The 16,336-nt window shown below is 54.1% G+C and overlaps 1 protein-coding gene across 5 annotated transcripts in view; it reads right to left on the bottom strand.

The window, feature by feature from the left end:
- PAPLN (papilin, proteoglycan like sulfated glycoprotein) overlaps window positions 1-16,336 on the bottom strand; it is a 36,472-nt gene extending 20,136 nt beyond the window's left edge. Inside the window, exons 1-14 of one of the 5 annotated variants that reach the window (XM_019733368.3) lie at window positions 16,204-16,336; window positions 15,282-15,429; window positions 13,830-13,889; window positions 8,408-8,523; window positions 7,468-7,528; window positions 7,064-7,166; window positions 4,803-4,933; window positions 3,732-3,855; window positions 3,191-3,271; window positions 2,930-3,102; window positions 2,647-2,770; window positions 2,078-2,204; window positions 863-1,070; window positions 126-308 (exon numbers count right to left, since the gene is read on the bottom strand). In XM_019733368.3, coding sequence (XP_019588927.3) covers window positions 126-308; window positions 863-1,070; window positions 2,078-2,204; window positions 2,647-2,770; window positions 2,930-3,102; window positions 3,191-3,271; window positions 3,732-3,855; window positions 4,803-4,933; window positions 7,064-7,166; window positions 7,468-7,528; window positions 8,408-8,523; window positions 13,830-13,883 — 1,485 coding nt within the window. In that variant the 5' untranslated portion in view covers window positions 13,884-13,889; window positions 15,282-15,429; window positions 16,204-16,336. Of the gene's footprint in view, window positions 1-125; window positions 309-862; window positions 1,071-2,077; window positions 2,205-2,646; window positions 2,771-2,929; window positions 3,103-3,190; window positions 3,272-3,731; window positions 3,856-4,802; window positions 4,934-7,063; window positions 7,167-7,467; window positions 7,529-8,407; window positions 8,524-13,829; window positions 13,890-15,281; window positions 15,430-15,463 lie in introns of all 5 variants that reach the window. The other 4 variants (XM_019733366.3, XM_019733370.3, XM_019733369.3 and 1 more) reach the window with 4 other exon arrangements.

The raw sequence follows: 16,336 nt of genomic DNA, 5'->3' as shown, positions 1-16,336 counted from the left end.
GAAGGAGGGAGAAGGTGCCTGGGAAAGCATGTCAGATCCAAAGACAGGCCCCTGTGCAGCTGCCTCCCAGAGACCCAAGGGTCCAGGTTTGGGCAGCAGGCATGGGGAGGGAGGCAAGCACTCACTAGACCCCAGGCGCCTATGTGCCAGGCCTGGTCATTAAGGACGGGACAGTCATCATGTTCACAGGGCTCAATGAGAGGTGGCTGGTCCTCGAAGGAGCATGCTGTGGCATGGAGCAGAGACCCCTGGTCACCCCGGCAAGTGACACTCCTCTTCCGGACTCCAGAACCGCAGCTGACAGAGCACTGTAAGGACCAGGCCATCAGCGGGAGCTTGTCTTTGCTCAGAAAAGCCATGCTGGATTGGACAGCCACCGGCCTAACATGGAGGGCGGACAGCACCCTACTGCCCATGTGCAGCTCCCAGGCCCAGAGAGGCTGAGTCACTCGCCTGAGGTCACACAGCGTGAACCATGGCTGTTGACACCAGCCTGAGGCACATGTTCCATATCCCCTCATTTGCAATTTGGACATCTGTAGGTGCTGGAAGCAGTAACCAGCAGACCCAGACAGTGCCAGCTCTTTCCTTGCCCCCAACCAATGTGTCTAAGGCAAAGCCTTTCCCACCCGGCCTGGGACCCTAGAGGAGGAGGGAGAGCACTGGAGAAGGAATCCAAGCACCTGCTCCTTGTCCTAGCCTTGGCCACAGCTTCCAAGACAATCTAGCAGGTCACTTTACTTCCCAGGATCTGTTTTCACAGTGGAGGCCAATCCTTCCCACCCTGTCCTGCTGCTGCCCGGCCCACGACCCAGCTCCTCACTTACGCCCCACCCCCTCCTGGGCCGGGCAGGGTCCTCACCTCTCCCCAGGGCTCCACACTCCAGACTGCACAGTGCTGCAGGTTGCAAGCCTGCGTGCTACGGGGCTTCCCAGGCAGACCTGCACACTCGGCCTCCTCAACAGCCTCCTGGACGCCAGTCCCATCGGACCAGATGCAGTAGACGGAGCGGGACTGGGAGCCACCTCCACAGGAGGCCGAGCAGGGCGCCCAGGGCCCAGTCTTCCAGCTGGCAGGAAGCAGGAATCAGTAAGGCTGGCCCAGCAGCAGGGGACCAAAGCCCAGACTGATGGGGCACCAGCTCTCACACACAGGAGTGGGCTGGGGATCTCCCCAACCTGCCCCAACTTCTGAACATCCAGGCCTGTGAAGTTGGGGGGCAAAAAGCTCTGCACCAAGGCCAAGAGCAAAGCCCTGCTCACCATCTCCTGCCACTGTGCACTGGGTCCTTATAACACAGAGCCTGGCTGCCTCCTCCCTCTCACAGATCTCACATGTCCGCACCGGCATCTCCTTTTCTCCTTCTCACCAAGTCCCCTGTCACCCCCAGCCAGACTCCATTTCCTCAGAGTCTGGCCTTAGTTGGGGGATCTCCAGAGGGGCCACACTCACCCATGTGTGCAGTGGCCTGGAGTGGCCGTGCCTGGCCCTGGGGCACATGGACCCAGAGGAAAGGGCAGTGCCCATCACACATGCAAAGCCAAGCCCACCACCATCCCATGAGGCCAGCTGCCACCAAGGCCACGAGGGTGGAAGGACTGCACCAGCCCTGCAGGGAGCCTGTGGCCTGCAGATTACCTGTTCCCACACACACACTGGGCCCCAGCAAGGTGCCACACTCTGGGCTGGTACAGGTAAGAGGCCCTTTGTACAGAAACAAAGGCATTGCAGATGCCCAACCCGGCCCACTCCTGGGCATCTGTCGAGCCAAGCGCCCTGATGGCTCAGACAGACGGGACCTCCAGTATCTTCCTCAACCCTCCTGCCACCAGCCTGGACACTCTGGGCACCACATGTGCACACAAGGATGGACAGAATAGCCCTGGGCCTCATGCTCAGGCCTCTCCACAGTCTCCTCCAGTGACAGCTGCGCCACCCCCCCACTCTAGCCACAGCTGTGGAAGCCTTAGGCCACCCAACCTCTTTGCTCAACACCTAAAGCAGCCCAGGCACCCAACTCCCTCCCACCCAGGGCTCGGGTACCGCCATGTGTGGAGGGGCTGGCAAGGGCCTCACCGCTTGGTCTGTGGGCAGGGATGAGGGCTGCAGGGGCGGTGGCTGGCCGGACGTGACTGGTGCTGGCACATGCGGTCAGGGTAGACCTCACTGTCATTTGTGCAGAACACTGGGCGGGACTGGTGACCTGCAGAGGCCCGGCCATAGTGGACAGCTGGTCAGTCCACATTCACCAAATGTGTTCTCTGGGCTAGGCACTGTTCTGGACACATCCCAAGTGCCTCAAACAATCCCCTGGGATAGGTGCCATCATCATCCCGCATTTACAGGTGAGTAAACTGAGGCTTGGACAGTTTTATCTGTGAGTGACCAAGCCCCCCTGTAACAACTGGTCATTGGCTCAGGCTCTGCCTCCACTGCCAACGGAGTACCATCTCCTATGAAATGCCATGGCCTCAGGGAGCCCTCTCTGGTTCTCTTAGCTTAGGTGGGGGTTCTTCATGGAGTCCCCCAACCCCTGGGTTTCCCCAAGGTGATCTCACGACATGCAGATGTCTCATCTACAGGTCCACCTCCCCCCGTCAGGCCTCAAGGAGAGGACTGCCCAGTCCCCGGGGCCAGGCCCTCACCTCCGCCACACTCAGCACTGCATTCACTCCACGAGCCATGGCTCCAGCTGAAGCCAGGCCCGGGGACACTCAGGGGCAGATGGTACTCATAGCGCACGCCGGGGCTGGGCTCCTGGCTGATGAGCTGCACAGGGGGATCCTCAATGAGGCCTGTCGCCAGTGGGGCCTCCGCCACCCCGCTTCCTGCCGCCCTCCTGCCGGCTTCAGACCCCAGGCCCCCCACATCCTCCTGCGGACCAGGTGCCCCTTTCACGTCAGAGGCCTCTCCCACCAGCCAGCTCACCTCGATGACCAGGGGCTCCGTGGTGGGGCCACGGGCATGGAGCCGCTCAGGTGCCAGGTCCCCCTCAGCGCCCCGCTCGTAGTGCAGGATGGTGTTGGCCACGGGCAGGCTTCCGGCGACCTCGATGGTCCAGTGCCCGTTGAGGTAGTACTCACCACGGACGCTCTTCACCGCTGTGCGGGGTGAGCCCCCCATCAGCTGCCAGGGCCACCCGCTTCCCTGCCGCAGCCCCCAACACCCCCAGATCCAAACTGTCCTCACCCAGGAAATTCCTGCTGGCAGCCACCTCTTCGATGTGGATGCTGGTGGCCCCCATAGGCACTATCAGGACTTGGTTGTAGCCTGGGGAAGCGGAGAGACTCTGGGACCAGCCAACCACAGGGAGGGCTTGGCCTGCGGCTGCTAAGCCCCTGGCAGCACAGATGGGATTGGGAAGGAAGAGTAGGAGGCAGCAGGGCTGGGATGCTTGGGAAGGAGTGTTCCTGAAGGAGGAAAGAGTTTTACAAAGGCCCAGGGTGGGCAGGCTTGGGCACCCAAACTGACTGGGCAGAGGACGGATGGGGACAATGGGGACAGGGATGAGTGGCAGTGTGAGACGACACTGGATGAGTAGGCAGAGGTCCTAGCTAGCGTGGTCCTACAGGCTCCTGCAAAAGGGTTTGGCCTCCACCCTGCACCTTTTAGGTATGACCTGAGCTCCAGATCAGACCCTCTCAGTGCCATGAGGGTGACAGCCAGAGCAGGAGACAGGCCAGGAAGGGACAGGCAACAGCCCATTGTCTCAGCTGCCTACAGACCCCACCTCTGCTGAGGTCCCTGGCATCAAAGGTTCCTGTGACAGGGTAGCAGGTTGTGCCATCACCCCCACACTGCAGACACTTGTCTTCCTGCTTTGATGAATCTAGATTGTGGTCACAGCCGACAACCTGCCAGGCAGAGACGAGGGAGAAATCGGAGTTACGGACACACCAGAATTCTAACCCTGGTTGCCTGGCCAGCTCAGGGAGGAGCAGGAACTACAGCTGACCCTTGAACAACATAGGTTTAAACTTCATAAGTCCACATATACATACATTTTTAAAAATAAATATATTAGAAAATCTTTTGGAGATTTGCAACAATTTGAAAAAAGTCTCAGATGAATCAGAACTATCGAGGTCTGAGTAAATTTGGATCTGGCCCATGGCTGACAAGCCACCTCTTTTGCCCGCTCAGCACCCATCTCCCCTTCTCTGGGAATGCCACCTCATTTTCCTTTGGAGGCCACCTCTCTCCCACAGTGTTTGGATAGAGCTCCCCAGCAGTGGGTTGGGGCAAATCTGTAGGCTGTACACCTCGCTCAAGAGAGTGGTTGAGGGGAGTCCCAAGCCAAGACAAATCAGAAGTAACCCCAGGTCACTGAAACTCCTGGGAATGGGGCACCCTTCCCTAGGGAGCTGCCAGGCTGGGACAGCAGAAGCCTGGAGCTGCTGGTGACCATCTTCACACCTCACAGGAAGAAGCTGCCTGATCCTAACACTGAGCCACAGGAGAGGAAAGCCGAAAGGCAAGGAGAGAGAGATTTCCAGCAGCATCATTCAGACACCTGCAACCAGTAGGCCCATCCTTTGATTTTTTTTTTTTTCTTAAGTCAGTTTTAGTTGGGTTTCTGTAACTTGCCACCCACAGAGGTGCTCGTACTGTGAGGCTCCTTTTCAAAGGGTAAAGGTAAGAGGGTCCTAGGGCATCTGCAATGCAAGGCACCTTGGAAGTTTGTCTTGGGAAGACATCAAGCTCATGAGGGCCACTGGCCCTGCTGGTGCAGGGCAGGGAAACATCCTGCAATAAGCCCCATGCCAGCTCCAAGGTGGGGGTCTGGGGAGGCACAACTCACCCGGCAGCTGCCCTCCACACAGACGTCCCGTTTGCCAGGCTCGCAGGGCGTCCCGTCTACCACGGCCTCCCTGTGCTTGTAGTAGAAGCTCTCCCCCTTGGGGATGCAGGTCAGCTCACACTTGTTTGGAGCTGGGGAAGGGAAGAGAGGAAACCTGAGATCCCAGTGAGGTTCAAAGCCTGTCCTAGACACAGGGGAGCGGGGGCAGAGCCAGAAGCACACACATGGGGGGAGAGGAAACCTTAGCAGCAGCCCCCCCCCAAAGTGGCTCAGAGTTGCATCTCTATCCGAGAGAAAGGGGTCATTCTCCACAAAACTGCTGCATCTCTGGAGATCAAGTCAAAGAAAAATTGCAGAATAAGGGAAAAGCCAGACACCTAAAGAGGTCTGTGTCAGTGTTATTTACAAGTCCAAGTATTAATAATCAGCAGCTCTTTGAGAAAATTGTTACCCACCAATAGAATGTTATACATGTTGACAATGCTGTTAAAAATTATGAAGACTAGAAAAAGGAACCCTCATTCACTGCTGGTGGGAATGTAAATTGGAACAGCCATTGTGGAAAATAGTACGGAGGTTCCTCAAAATATTAAGAATAGAATTATCATAGGACACAGCAATCCCTCTTCTGGGTATCTACCCAAAAAAATCCGAAAACATTTATCTGTAAAGATATATGTACCCCTATGTTCATTGCAGTATTATTTACGGTGGCCAAGACATGGAAACAAGTGAAATGTCCTTCGATAGAAAATTGGATAAAGATGTGGTACATATATGGAATGTTACAACGGAATATTACTCAGACGTAAGATGAAAGATTGCCATTTGCGATAACATGGATGGATCTTGAGATTATCATGCTAAGTGAAATAAGTCAGAAAATGTCGAGAACCATGTGATTTCACTCATATGTAGGTTATAAAACTGAAAGCAATAAACGAACAAAAACTTAGACAACAGTTTAGTGGTTACCAAAGTGTGTGTGTGGGCGGCGTGTAGAAGAGGGCAAAGGAGGTCAAATATATGGTGATGGAAGGAGAACTGACTCTGGGAGGTGAACACACAATGCAATATAAAGATGATGTATTATAGAATTGTACACTTGAAACCTATATATTTTTACTAATCAATGTCACCCCGATAAATAAATTTTTTTTAAATTATGAAGTCTATACAATAATGTGTTATAAGATAAATACAATATTTATCTTAATAACAGAATGCAAAATGATACTATGCCATAATTACAGATATGTAACTATATAGAGAAAATAATGTGAAAAGGGCTCGAATGAAATGCTAGCAGTGATCCCGTTGTTTTGTTTAAATTTTGTCTTTTTTTCTTGTTTTAATTTTTATATTTATCTAATACTATATACACATTGTTTCAACAGCCTAAAAGTGCTAATAGGATGTAATCACCTCCACAACAAAGAAGGCGTCCTTCAACGACCTTTTTAACCTTTCCTCTGTGTTCCAATTTTTCTATAATACAGATATATTTAAATTATTTTCAACAGATGCTCACCTCAGGATCCAGGAGGAGCAATGAATGCCAATGGCCCCCACTGGGGCCACCCCCTTTAGCCAAGGCTCCCCTCCCCCCACCCACAGCACACACAGGATATAAATGTTCAATATCTTGGAATCCAGAGTGCCACAGGTTTCCATGAGTCATTTGCAGTGAGCAGTGAAAAACTAATACTCAGAAAAGTTATCTTAGGGTATCTTGACTCATTTAAAATGTTTTAATTACATACACATTAGTGTTTTGTTTTTTTCTTTTTTTTCTTGAACTGTATGGCTCCAAAAATTAACAACATACACCCTCCTCAAAGTTACGCAGCGCCCACCCTCTAGCCCCACAGACCCTGAGTACACAGGCTCTTGCCAAACCGAGCCCCTGCAGCCCAAACCCAGCATCCCCTCCTCTCCACGGCCTCCACGCAGCACTAGCAATGCTCCACGGAGCAGGCCAAAAACGGCTCAGAATGGCATTCCACAGACACGTACGTACACGGAGGGAAACATGGATGGAAAGACCCAAGACGGTCACCACTGTTGTGTTTTGATGGGCACATGCTGAGAGTACTCCTGGTTTTTTTAAACGTTGTTGACAAAGTGTGTATAATATGGTAATGAGAATTGTGAAATGAAAAGTCTACGTATAAAAGAGATTCCGAAAAGATGGGGGCCAGCACAGGAAAACGCAGGGTGGGGCAGCAGGAACCCCCGCTTTGGAGGCCACCAGTCCTTACCCCCGTAGTAGGGCAGCCACTTGTACCGCCGGCCCTGGAACTCGTGGTCATCGAACTCCGAGCACTGCTCTGCCCGGAAGTCGCGGGCACCATCAGGGCAGCTCTGCCGGGGGTGGAGGGGGCAAGGAGGGGGAAGTGAGGCTACCCCTGGGGTCTGCCCACCCCATTGGTCCCGGGGAGGTCAGGTCCTGTCCCCCCACCTCTGTGAGGCGTCAGGGAGGTGGAGTGGCCCCCAGGGTAACCCTCCAGGGGCCAGGGGCTTTGGGCGGCTGGAGGGGAAGCTGTCGAAGCTGTCATTTTTGTCACTTTGGTGAGAGGTGTGGAAGGGGGTTCCCAGCACTGACAGGAGGGCCCCCCAGGGCTTAGATGTCAGCCTGGTAGGGGATCTGAAAAGGCAGCTTTACCTCAGTGTGGCAAGTGCGGTGATTCCGGGTGGGCCCCACACAGCTGGAACCCCCATCTCTCCTGCAGGACAAGAGGACCAGGAAGCCCCAACCCCTTTGACCCAACACCCCTGGCCCACTCCTGGGCCTCTCCCACAGGCCCCTCAGCCTCTGTGGGACTCCTGGGTGAGGGATGGAGGTGCCTGCACCCATAAATCCCCTTAGGGAGGGGCAGTGAGCCTCATGTCTGTACTTAGAAGGAGACTCAGAAGCCCAACTATCCTGGAGTCTAACTCTGGGCCACTCGGCCTCTGAAGGCAAAGTTCCAGAGAAGCCCCAAATTCTGCCCTTGGAGATAAAATAAAATATAACATATACCCACCTGATAAAGCTACTCTGCCATTTAAGGAGTGAATGGCGACAAGGCACTTAGAATAATAGCACACCTCTTTCCCTTCGTCACACAGGCTCACAGGAACAGTGATTTAAACCCACCGACAGTCAAGGGGTCATCACCCTTTCTTTGGTGCCCACCCCTCTATGGCACCTCTCAGAATGTAGGGCACGTAGTAGGAGGTCTTAAATCACTTGAAGTGGGAAACACCTATATTTGACAAAGTGGCTGAAAGTAGAGAAACTGCACAACTTAGCATTGTTGATGATTATTAATTCAACAGGAATTCACTGCCCCTGCCCTATGCCCACACTGAGTTAGGAGCCAGAGACTCAGGGGTGGATGAAGGAGGCTTGGCTCCAGATCCTCGGACATAAGGTTGATTATTGAAATCAGAGTGTAAGTACATGGGAAGTGACCTAATTGCAAATTCTCCATCCATGCTGCTCCCAGAACAAATCTATGGGGTGGTGGTTCTGCCTGTGTGACCCAGCGCTGGCCCAGGACCCAGCCAAGTCCCTGTGCCCACGCTCTTTTAACCAGCGGGCACAGCCGAGCCTCCCCTACCTCTGCGAGTAGCAGCGGCGCTCCTGGAAGCTGATGCCTCCTCCACAGGTCCTGCTACATGGGCTCCAGTCACCCCAGGGGCCCCAGGTGTCACTCTGCCGCCTCACCTTGGGAGCCTGGAGGAAAAGACACACTCAGCAACTTGAGTTAATACTCAGAGCCACCACAAGGGTGCTCAGAAGCTCACCCAAGCCCCCTGCCTAAAAATAACACTCCCCTGCCCATTCAGGGAGTCTGGCGTTCTCTCTCCTACAGCCAGCCCCGCAGGAGTTGACAACCCCTGCTAGGCACCCCAAACATATTCACTTGCAGAATTAGCCAGCTTTCCCCAGAAGGACCTGAGAGCCAGGCCTTCGCACCTGTCAAAGTAGCCAGCTCCTGCTCTTTGCCAGGCACGGTGGGGAAACCGCCAAGCTGGCAGTAGAGAATTGCGCCCTGATGATGCTAGCCCCTGGCCTGTGCAGAGTCTGGTTTGACAATCAAGATATCTGTAAACATTCCCTTGCATGAGAGTCCCTGGGACAGCAGAGCAGGCCCTTCCAGGAGGAATATATAAAAAGGCAGGAAGAACAGGGCGGGTTCTCAGGTAGGCTGGGAGTGTCACCCGCAGGCAGCGCCATGCTTCACCAGGGTCTACAGGGGAAAAGACACACCAAACCTTGTTGCACCTGCTTCTGCCCTGTGTGGTGACCTCACTTCAGGAAGTTCCTGTAGCTCTAGCCTATTAAAATAAGAAGTTAATCTAATCCTTTGTGTGTGTGTTGTTGGTGGTGATGGTGGTATGTGAGAGGAGATTGTGGTTTCTTCCTGCCAACGCCAGTAATCTCCTAAGATGTAGCTTGCATGTGCATTTGTCCTTTTACTTCTTCCTCCGGTACTGCTGTTGGTTGGAAAGTAGACGTGATGGCTGGTGTTGGAGCAGCCTTCTAGACTATGAGGTAATTTAGGAATAGAGGCTTCAGACAGTGACACAAAGATAGAAGGAGCCTAAAGGACTTTGTGTCACCGAACATTCCCAGACTTCTGACCTCTGGGTGTGTAAGTGAGAGAGGATCAAGTTTCTCTTGTTGAAGGACTGTTATTTGGGACTCCATAATGGGAATATAATCCTAATGGATACAGTTTTCCACCATAAAGACCTAGCACCCTGTAGCTGACATCAAAAATCCACATGCTACACACGTTTGCTCATTTAATCCTCAGAACCTGACATCTGGGCTCATACACTGCTGGAGAGGAGGTGGGGAAAGGCTACTCAGGTGTTTCTAAGGCAGGAAGCACCTAATAGGACCCAGGGCATTTTGTTAACCATGACTATTTCGTCTGCATGGCAACGTGTGGGTGGGTATTATTACCCCAGTGCATGGGTAAGAAAAGTGAAGCAGAGAGGTAGCCGCATAAGAACAAGTGGACACAACAGCTTCACCCCAGGCCTTTGCTCCCACCTACCCCATTGGGACAGCGAAGTGAGACACAGATGAGTCCTAAGGAGCTGGGCAGGTGTTAGATTTGACTTCACTGTTTGGCCAGGAGGCAGAGGGCGTACTGGAAATATGTCCTATTTGCTGGAAGGGGACTTTATTTTTAGGGCATCACCACATAAGAATCTCTAAGGGGAAAAAAAAAATCACTCCCATTTTCCAGACAAAGAACTCAAGTCCTAATGTGAGAAAGCAAGCTCTTCCTCCCACTATGAGCCTCCAGCAACTTCACAGGGTCTCAGGTGGGGACAGGGTTGGGACCCGCAGATCACTCACAGCTCAGCCCTAACCCACCGATGCCAAACACCTAATTATCTTTGCTGTATAACAGACCCAGAACCCTGAATCAGAACAAATCACTGCATTTGCTGACCCACACACAAAAGCAAGAAGGAAGCACCGGCCAGGCCAAAGGTCTTAGCTTTCAGTCTTCAAATCATTTTTTTTTCAGTTCTAACTGGGACAAAATCGACAAGCTTTTGAAAACCAGTGACCCAGAATATCAAAGTGTTCTCAAATGAAATTTAAACTGAAATTTACTTGATCAAGATCCTATTTTGTAGTGGAAGATATTGAGTGCTGGGGGTGGAAGGTGACTTCCCAGGGACCACCAGCACCCCGCCCCACCCCCCAGCCTCGTCACCACAGTATAAGAATTCTGGAAGCAGCCCACAGGGAATGCTGCTTTCTCATCCTGCCGGCCTTGGTCTGGTTACTGATTATCTTCTGACCAAGGCCTGTCTGGATGTCAGGCCTCAAGCTCAGCCACGGAGCTTCTTCAATCCACCCTTCCCTGGGGCAGGCCTGGGCTTATTCGTGTGGATGAGGCAACAAGGGGCACCCCTGCCACCCAGCCACCTTGTGGCAGCCAGGTTGGGGTGGGGGAGGACTGGCCTGGACACAGGGCCTGCTAAGTACCGGGCCTTACCAACATCCACTTGCCTCAGATGCCCAGCACCTGTGAGGGAGGCATCCACTTGCCCAGGGCTAGCAGCAGGCTGGATTGAGGGACCTAGCCTGCCAGATCCTAGAACCATGCTGTCGTGCAGGGTGACAGGCCGGGTCTCTGGTCCCGCTCCCCACACAAGAACACAGGATATGGTGAGGCCAAAAAGGAACACCCACAGAGCCATAGGTAGGGGAGTCAGACCACTATAGTCTTGCTGGCAGCTGGGTTGGAGACACAGGAAGCAGAAGCCACACTGTCCGCAACCCGCGGTCCTAACTGCAATCCGTGCTTGCTAGCTCAGCCACCATCTTCTTGCTAGCCCCCATTTTCCGCTAGCATAGCCACAGCAGTTATATTAGTGGCCAATGGCTCACTGGTTACAGCTGATGGCCAACTAGCCATAGCTGATGGCCATCCAATCACAGTTGATGGCCATTTACTACCTGAGCCAGCACCTTTCTATGTGAGGCCGAGAGCCTGGAAACTGCTTTCTGGGACTGTCCCCACACATGCCTTGTCTACTACTCCACACTGTCTGAAGGAAAAAAGCACTTTCAGCCACGAGTGGCACAGGCACATTTTGTTTCCCTATAATTACCCAAACCACAAACTGATGGTGTGAAGCCAGAATGAGCTGATCCAGTCTGCCCTCACCCTGGCCTGTCCTCACCTGCCTCCTGCTGCTCTCAGCACCCCACCCACTCCTCCTGCAACTCCCACCTGGGGCTACTCAGGAGACCCCTTTCCTGCTGTGCTATTCCAGAGGGGTCAGCTGCCCAAGGTGCATAGGTGTGAGTGTATGAGAGGGTGTGTGCGGGTAAAGGAGGGGGGACTGGAAATCCATCGCCTTAGGAAGTGTCCCTGCCAGGCTTGGGTTTGGGGGCAGTAAAGCTGCATCTCTGCTTTACTCTCCCTAATCCTCTTCTCACACTGTTCAAGCTGACCTGTCAGCACTAGAACCGCCCAGAAGTGCTCAGGTAACCTATGTGGATCCTGCCCCAGCTAGAACCAGAAACTGAGGCAGCTGAACTGTGAGCATGGGCCACACCCTCCCCCAAACAGTGGAGGAGGGGGCAGGAGAGTTATCAGCCCAGCAGGCGGGAGAAGGCTACTCGGTGTTTCTAAGTGCAAAAGCAGCCACTAGGACCCAGGGCACTTTGTGGACCTTGACTCACTTCATCTGCACGGCAACCTGTGGGTGGGAACTATTACCCCCAAATTAAAGGAATCTATGGCCTGGTCACGCAGCTGTTAGGTGGTACCTCTGGGCTTCATCCTGACACTGGCACTGTGGCCTCTCCACCTGAGGTGCGGACTTCATGCAACAGGAGGAAGCCTGTATCAAGGACCTCAGATGTGGCATTTAGGGAGCAAGGACCATGGGGTGGCAGAGGAGACTGTGGGAAGCTGGCAGGTGGTGGAAAGGACATGAGGAAGGAGGACTCTAGCCCACTCACCACTCTGATTGCAGCCCCTGCTAGATCTGTCGGGCTTTGGAGGAGTGTCCGCTGCCCACCGCTGTTGTCCATCCTGCCTGCCCCTGCAGCCCTTCTCATCCTCAACTCACATTTCTACAGAGGCGGCATTTCCTCAGCCCTCCTCAAGGCAGCAAACAGTTGTGGTCCTTTCTCTCTCGCCTGCCTGCCTCACAGGTCTGGTCAAGGCCGTGGGTCTCCTTTGTGAAGAGCTCTCCAGGGGATGCCTCTGCACCTACCATCCTGCCAGGAGAACTTGGCAGGAGCTGCTTCCAGGACCAAGCCCAGCTCTGCAGATCCTGCCCTCCACCCCCCGGGCCAAACATGGGTCTTGCAGTCTAGAAGATTCCCTCTATCTCCTCAGGACCTTTGTGTGCTGTCCAGGGAGCCCTGTCCTTTGGGCTCCTGTTAATGAAACGGCTACTCTGATCACCAGTTGACTTCTGTGTCCACTTTCTAAATTTGTACTAATGCCACAGCCACTAGCCACATGTGGCTATTTAAATTAAAATGAAATCAAATAGGGACAGCCAGATGGCTCAGTTGGTTAGAGGGCGAGCTCTGAACAACAGGGTTGCTGGTTCGATTCCCACCTGGGCCAGTGAGCTGCGCCCTCCACAACTAGATTGAAGACAATGAGCTGCCACTGAGCTTCCAGAGGGGCGGCCAGATGGCTCAGTTGGTTAGAGTGCAAGCTCTTAACAACAAGGTTGCCGGTTCAATTCCCGCATGGGATGGTGGGCTGTGCCCCCACAACTATGAAAATAGCGACTGGACTTGGAGCAGAGCTGCACCCTCCACAAACAACCAGATTAAAGAACAACAACTTAGAGCTGACGGGCCCTGGAGAAACACACTGTTCCCCAATAAAATCTTTTTAAAAAGGAATGAAATCTAATTAAAAATTCAGTTCCTCAGTGGCACTAGCCACATTTCATGTGCTCAATAGTCACATGAACACAGCGGTTCTCTTACTGGACAGCACAGATACAGAACGTTTCCATCATTCTCAGAAGGTTCTAGCTCAGAAGGTTCTATGATAGCCCTGCTCCAGATGCTCACTCCAAGGTGGGCCGGGGAATGGCTGGTGCCAGGGGAGTTTGGTTCCCGGCAGGTGGCAGGCGTCAGGGTGCACCTTGTCTGATGCCAGTATTACCCTTCCTTCTACCTTGGAAGTCCACTCCAGCAAGACGTGCACCCAGCACCCTCTGAATGGGGAGGGCGCTAGGAAGGTCCTGCAAACTACAACCCCCGCAGCCAGGCAGGCAGCTCTGGGCACCTTGGCCAGATGGCTTCAAGGTCCCACCTCTTTTTGAAGGGGCTCAGCTGAGGCCTTGCCTCCTTCCACCCCATCTTCCGGGGGTCCTCTCTCTCCTAGGGCTGTCAACACGGCCAGGGTCTCCAACAGGCACTGGGTGTTTCCTCCCTGGTCCTAAGCCCCAGGTGTCGTCCCTACTGAGACCCTTGCGCCCACCTCCCCAGCAAGGTCGTCCTGGGCCCGGCAGGGCTGCACTCACCGAGGACCCGGGCGCCAGGGCCAGCAGCAGGGACACAAGCAGGAGCAGCTGCATCTCGGCCTGCGGGAGAGGCCAGGGTTGGAGCAGTGGGGCCAAACAGGCATAGCCCTACCACAACCTCGGGCTCAGTCCCCAGTCTTGAGGGCGGGTGGGGGCATGTCCCTCCCTGCTACCCACAGGTGACCGGGAGATCCACAGAAGAACAGAGGGACAGGAGGAAGCACCGTGAGGCACAGCAGAGTACCAGTCACGCCACCCACATAAGGGAGGGAGAAAAGGCCCATCTACAACTGGCTTCAAAAAGTTCAAGAGTTGGGCAGCTGGATGGCTCAGTTGGTTAGAGTGGGACCTCTTAACAACAAGGTTGCCGGTTCGATTCCCACATGGGATGGTGGGCTGTGCCCCCTGCAACTAGATTGGAAAGGGCAACTGGACTTGGAGCTGAGTTGCGTCCTCCACAACTAGATTGAAGGACAATGACTTGGAGCTCAGGGGCCCTGGAGAAACACACTGTTCCCCAATATTCCCCAGCAACGGAAAAAAAAAAAGCAGAAAAGCAATACTGACAGATTTCGCATTAAAAAGAAAAGTTCAAGAGTAACTCCTTTCAGGGTTTCAGAGAGCAAAAAGGAGGGCGATTGAAAATACTTCCTCATAAAAAAAACCAATAATAATACTTCCTCGTTATTGAAAGACAGGGAGTTCAGAATTAAAGCAATCAGACCCACTGTTTTAACTCAGTAAGATTCCTTTTTAAAAAGCCATTATACCAATTGTTTAAAAACTCGTTAATAAAGATAGACTTTAAAAAAAAAAGTCTCTGAAGACACTATCAAAACTCAACTTAAAAGTTTTTAAAATGTTAATTGTATCCTACTTTAAAAGCAAACCAGTATTTCTTTGTACTGGGGAAGCTCCACAACAAGCTCCTTAAGCAGTGTGTGTGTATAGTGTGTGCACATGTACAATGTAGTGTGTGTGTGTGTGTGTGTGTGTGTGTGTGTGTACTGAGTGCCTTGGTGTGTGCATACACATAACGTGTGTGCGTGCGATGTGTACCCTGGATGCCGTCTGGTGTGTGTTCCGTCTGTGCATTGTATGCACTATGTTTGCGTGTGTGTGCATGTCACTGTACTGGAGAATGACATGAGCAATGTGCCCCGTTCAGTACAAAACATCACACAAGTACTGACTTGTATGCTTAAATTTTAAAATCTGTAATTCTACCATTGGTCTCTCTAATTTTTTAAAGCATACAATGACTTCATTTGACAAGGATAAAACAGCAAACATAAGCCAAGCTCAACAAAATTTAACTTGGCACATTTAATGGCGTGCACGCTCCGTTAATTTAGCACCAACAGTGATTCGGTTAGTTATTCTTTTCACAGTCAAATCGGAGGTTCTGGGGGCTAGTGGCTTCCTCCCCCTCCCCCCCTCCTGCGCCCGCACCTGTAATTACAGCAGCGCGGGAGGGGAGGCGGCGTTACTGTGGGAGCCCCATTCTAGGGCTAAGACGAAGATGAGCGACAGACGATGCTTCTCTAAAGGAGAGACTGGCTGCCTTTAGGGTCGGGGTGAGCAGAACTAAGCAACAGACCTAAGTAAGGACGGGAGGAAAGAACTCTACTTACAATTGCTGATAGGGACGCCTCCTCCTGGGGGCTTGCCCGGGGCTCGAGCCTACGGTCCCCGCACACCCCCGTGGCTCGCGCCTAGGATCCCCGCACACCCTCGCTCCCTGGTCCCCAGCGGACGCGGGAAGCGACGCCCCGCTCCGTCCGTCTGTCCCCCACGCAAGGATCTCGCCCGTGTCCGCCAGCGCAGAGGAGGCGTCCCAGCGTCCCGGGCCACCACCCCGGGCACTTGGCCTGCGCCACACCATCCGCCCGGGAACCGCGTCCGGTGTAGCCCCCAAAGGCCGCAAGGTGCCGCCTCCGACGGGAGGCGCGGGGCTGGCCGGGCAGGTGTGAGCCCCGACGGAGGATCCGGGGCTCTGGTAATCCTGGCCCCAGGCCCAGCGTCACCTCCGGGATGGGGCGCTCTCCGTCTCGGGGTCCCGCGCCTGGGCGGCGCGCCGGGAATGGCGTCCGAGGAGGGGAAGGTCGGAGGAGGCGGGAGGCGGGGTTGTGCGGGTCTGCCCAGTACGCGGCTCCGGAGGCTCCTTTCTGCCGGCCACCTCCACCCCGGCCCTAGTGCACGCGGCGCTGAGCGGTGGCCCAGCACTGCGCCCGCCTCGGCGGACAGAGTCGGGGGCGGGGTGCTCCCCACTTCCTCGACGCCGCTCTCCCCGGAGGACAGGCGGGCAAATTCCTCCCGCGGCCGCGGGCTGAGCCTCCCTCGCCGTCGGGTTCCAGGCCCTCAGCCTTCCTACCTGTCTCCAGGAGCAACCTGGCGCACAGGGCTGTCAGGGCCGCTTCGCTGGTACCCGCCCCAGCCCCAGCCCCAGCCCGGGAGGTTGGCCTGGCTGCACGGAACGCCTGCGGAGGTTGGACTTTCTCTCCTCG

This window comes from Rhinolophus sinicus, chromosome 3 (assembly GCF_057876585.1).
Source record: "Rhinolophus sinicus isolate RSI-liver-muscle chromosome 3, RSI-T2T, whole genome shotgun sequence".
In the NCBI taxonomy this organism is placed as follows: domain Eukaryota; kingdom Metazoa; phylum Chordata; class Mammalia; order Chiroptera; family Rhinolophidae; genus Rhinolophus; species Rhinolophus sinicus.
This window is presented reverse-complemented; position numbering and strand designations above follow the sequence as displayed.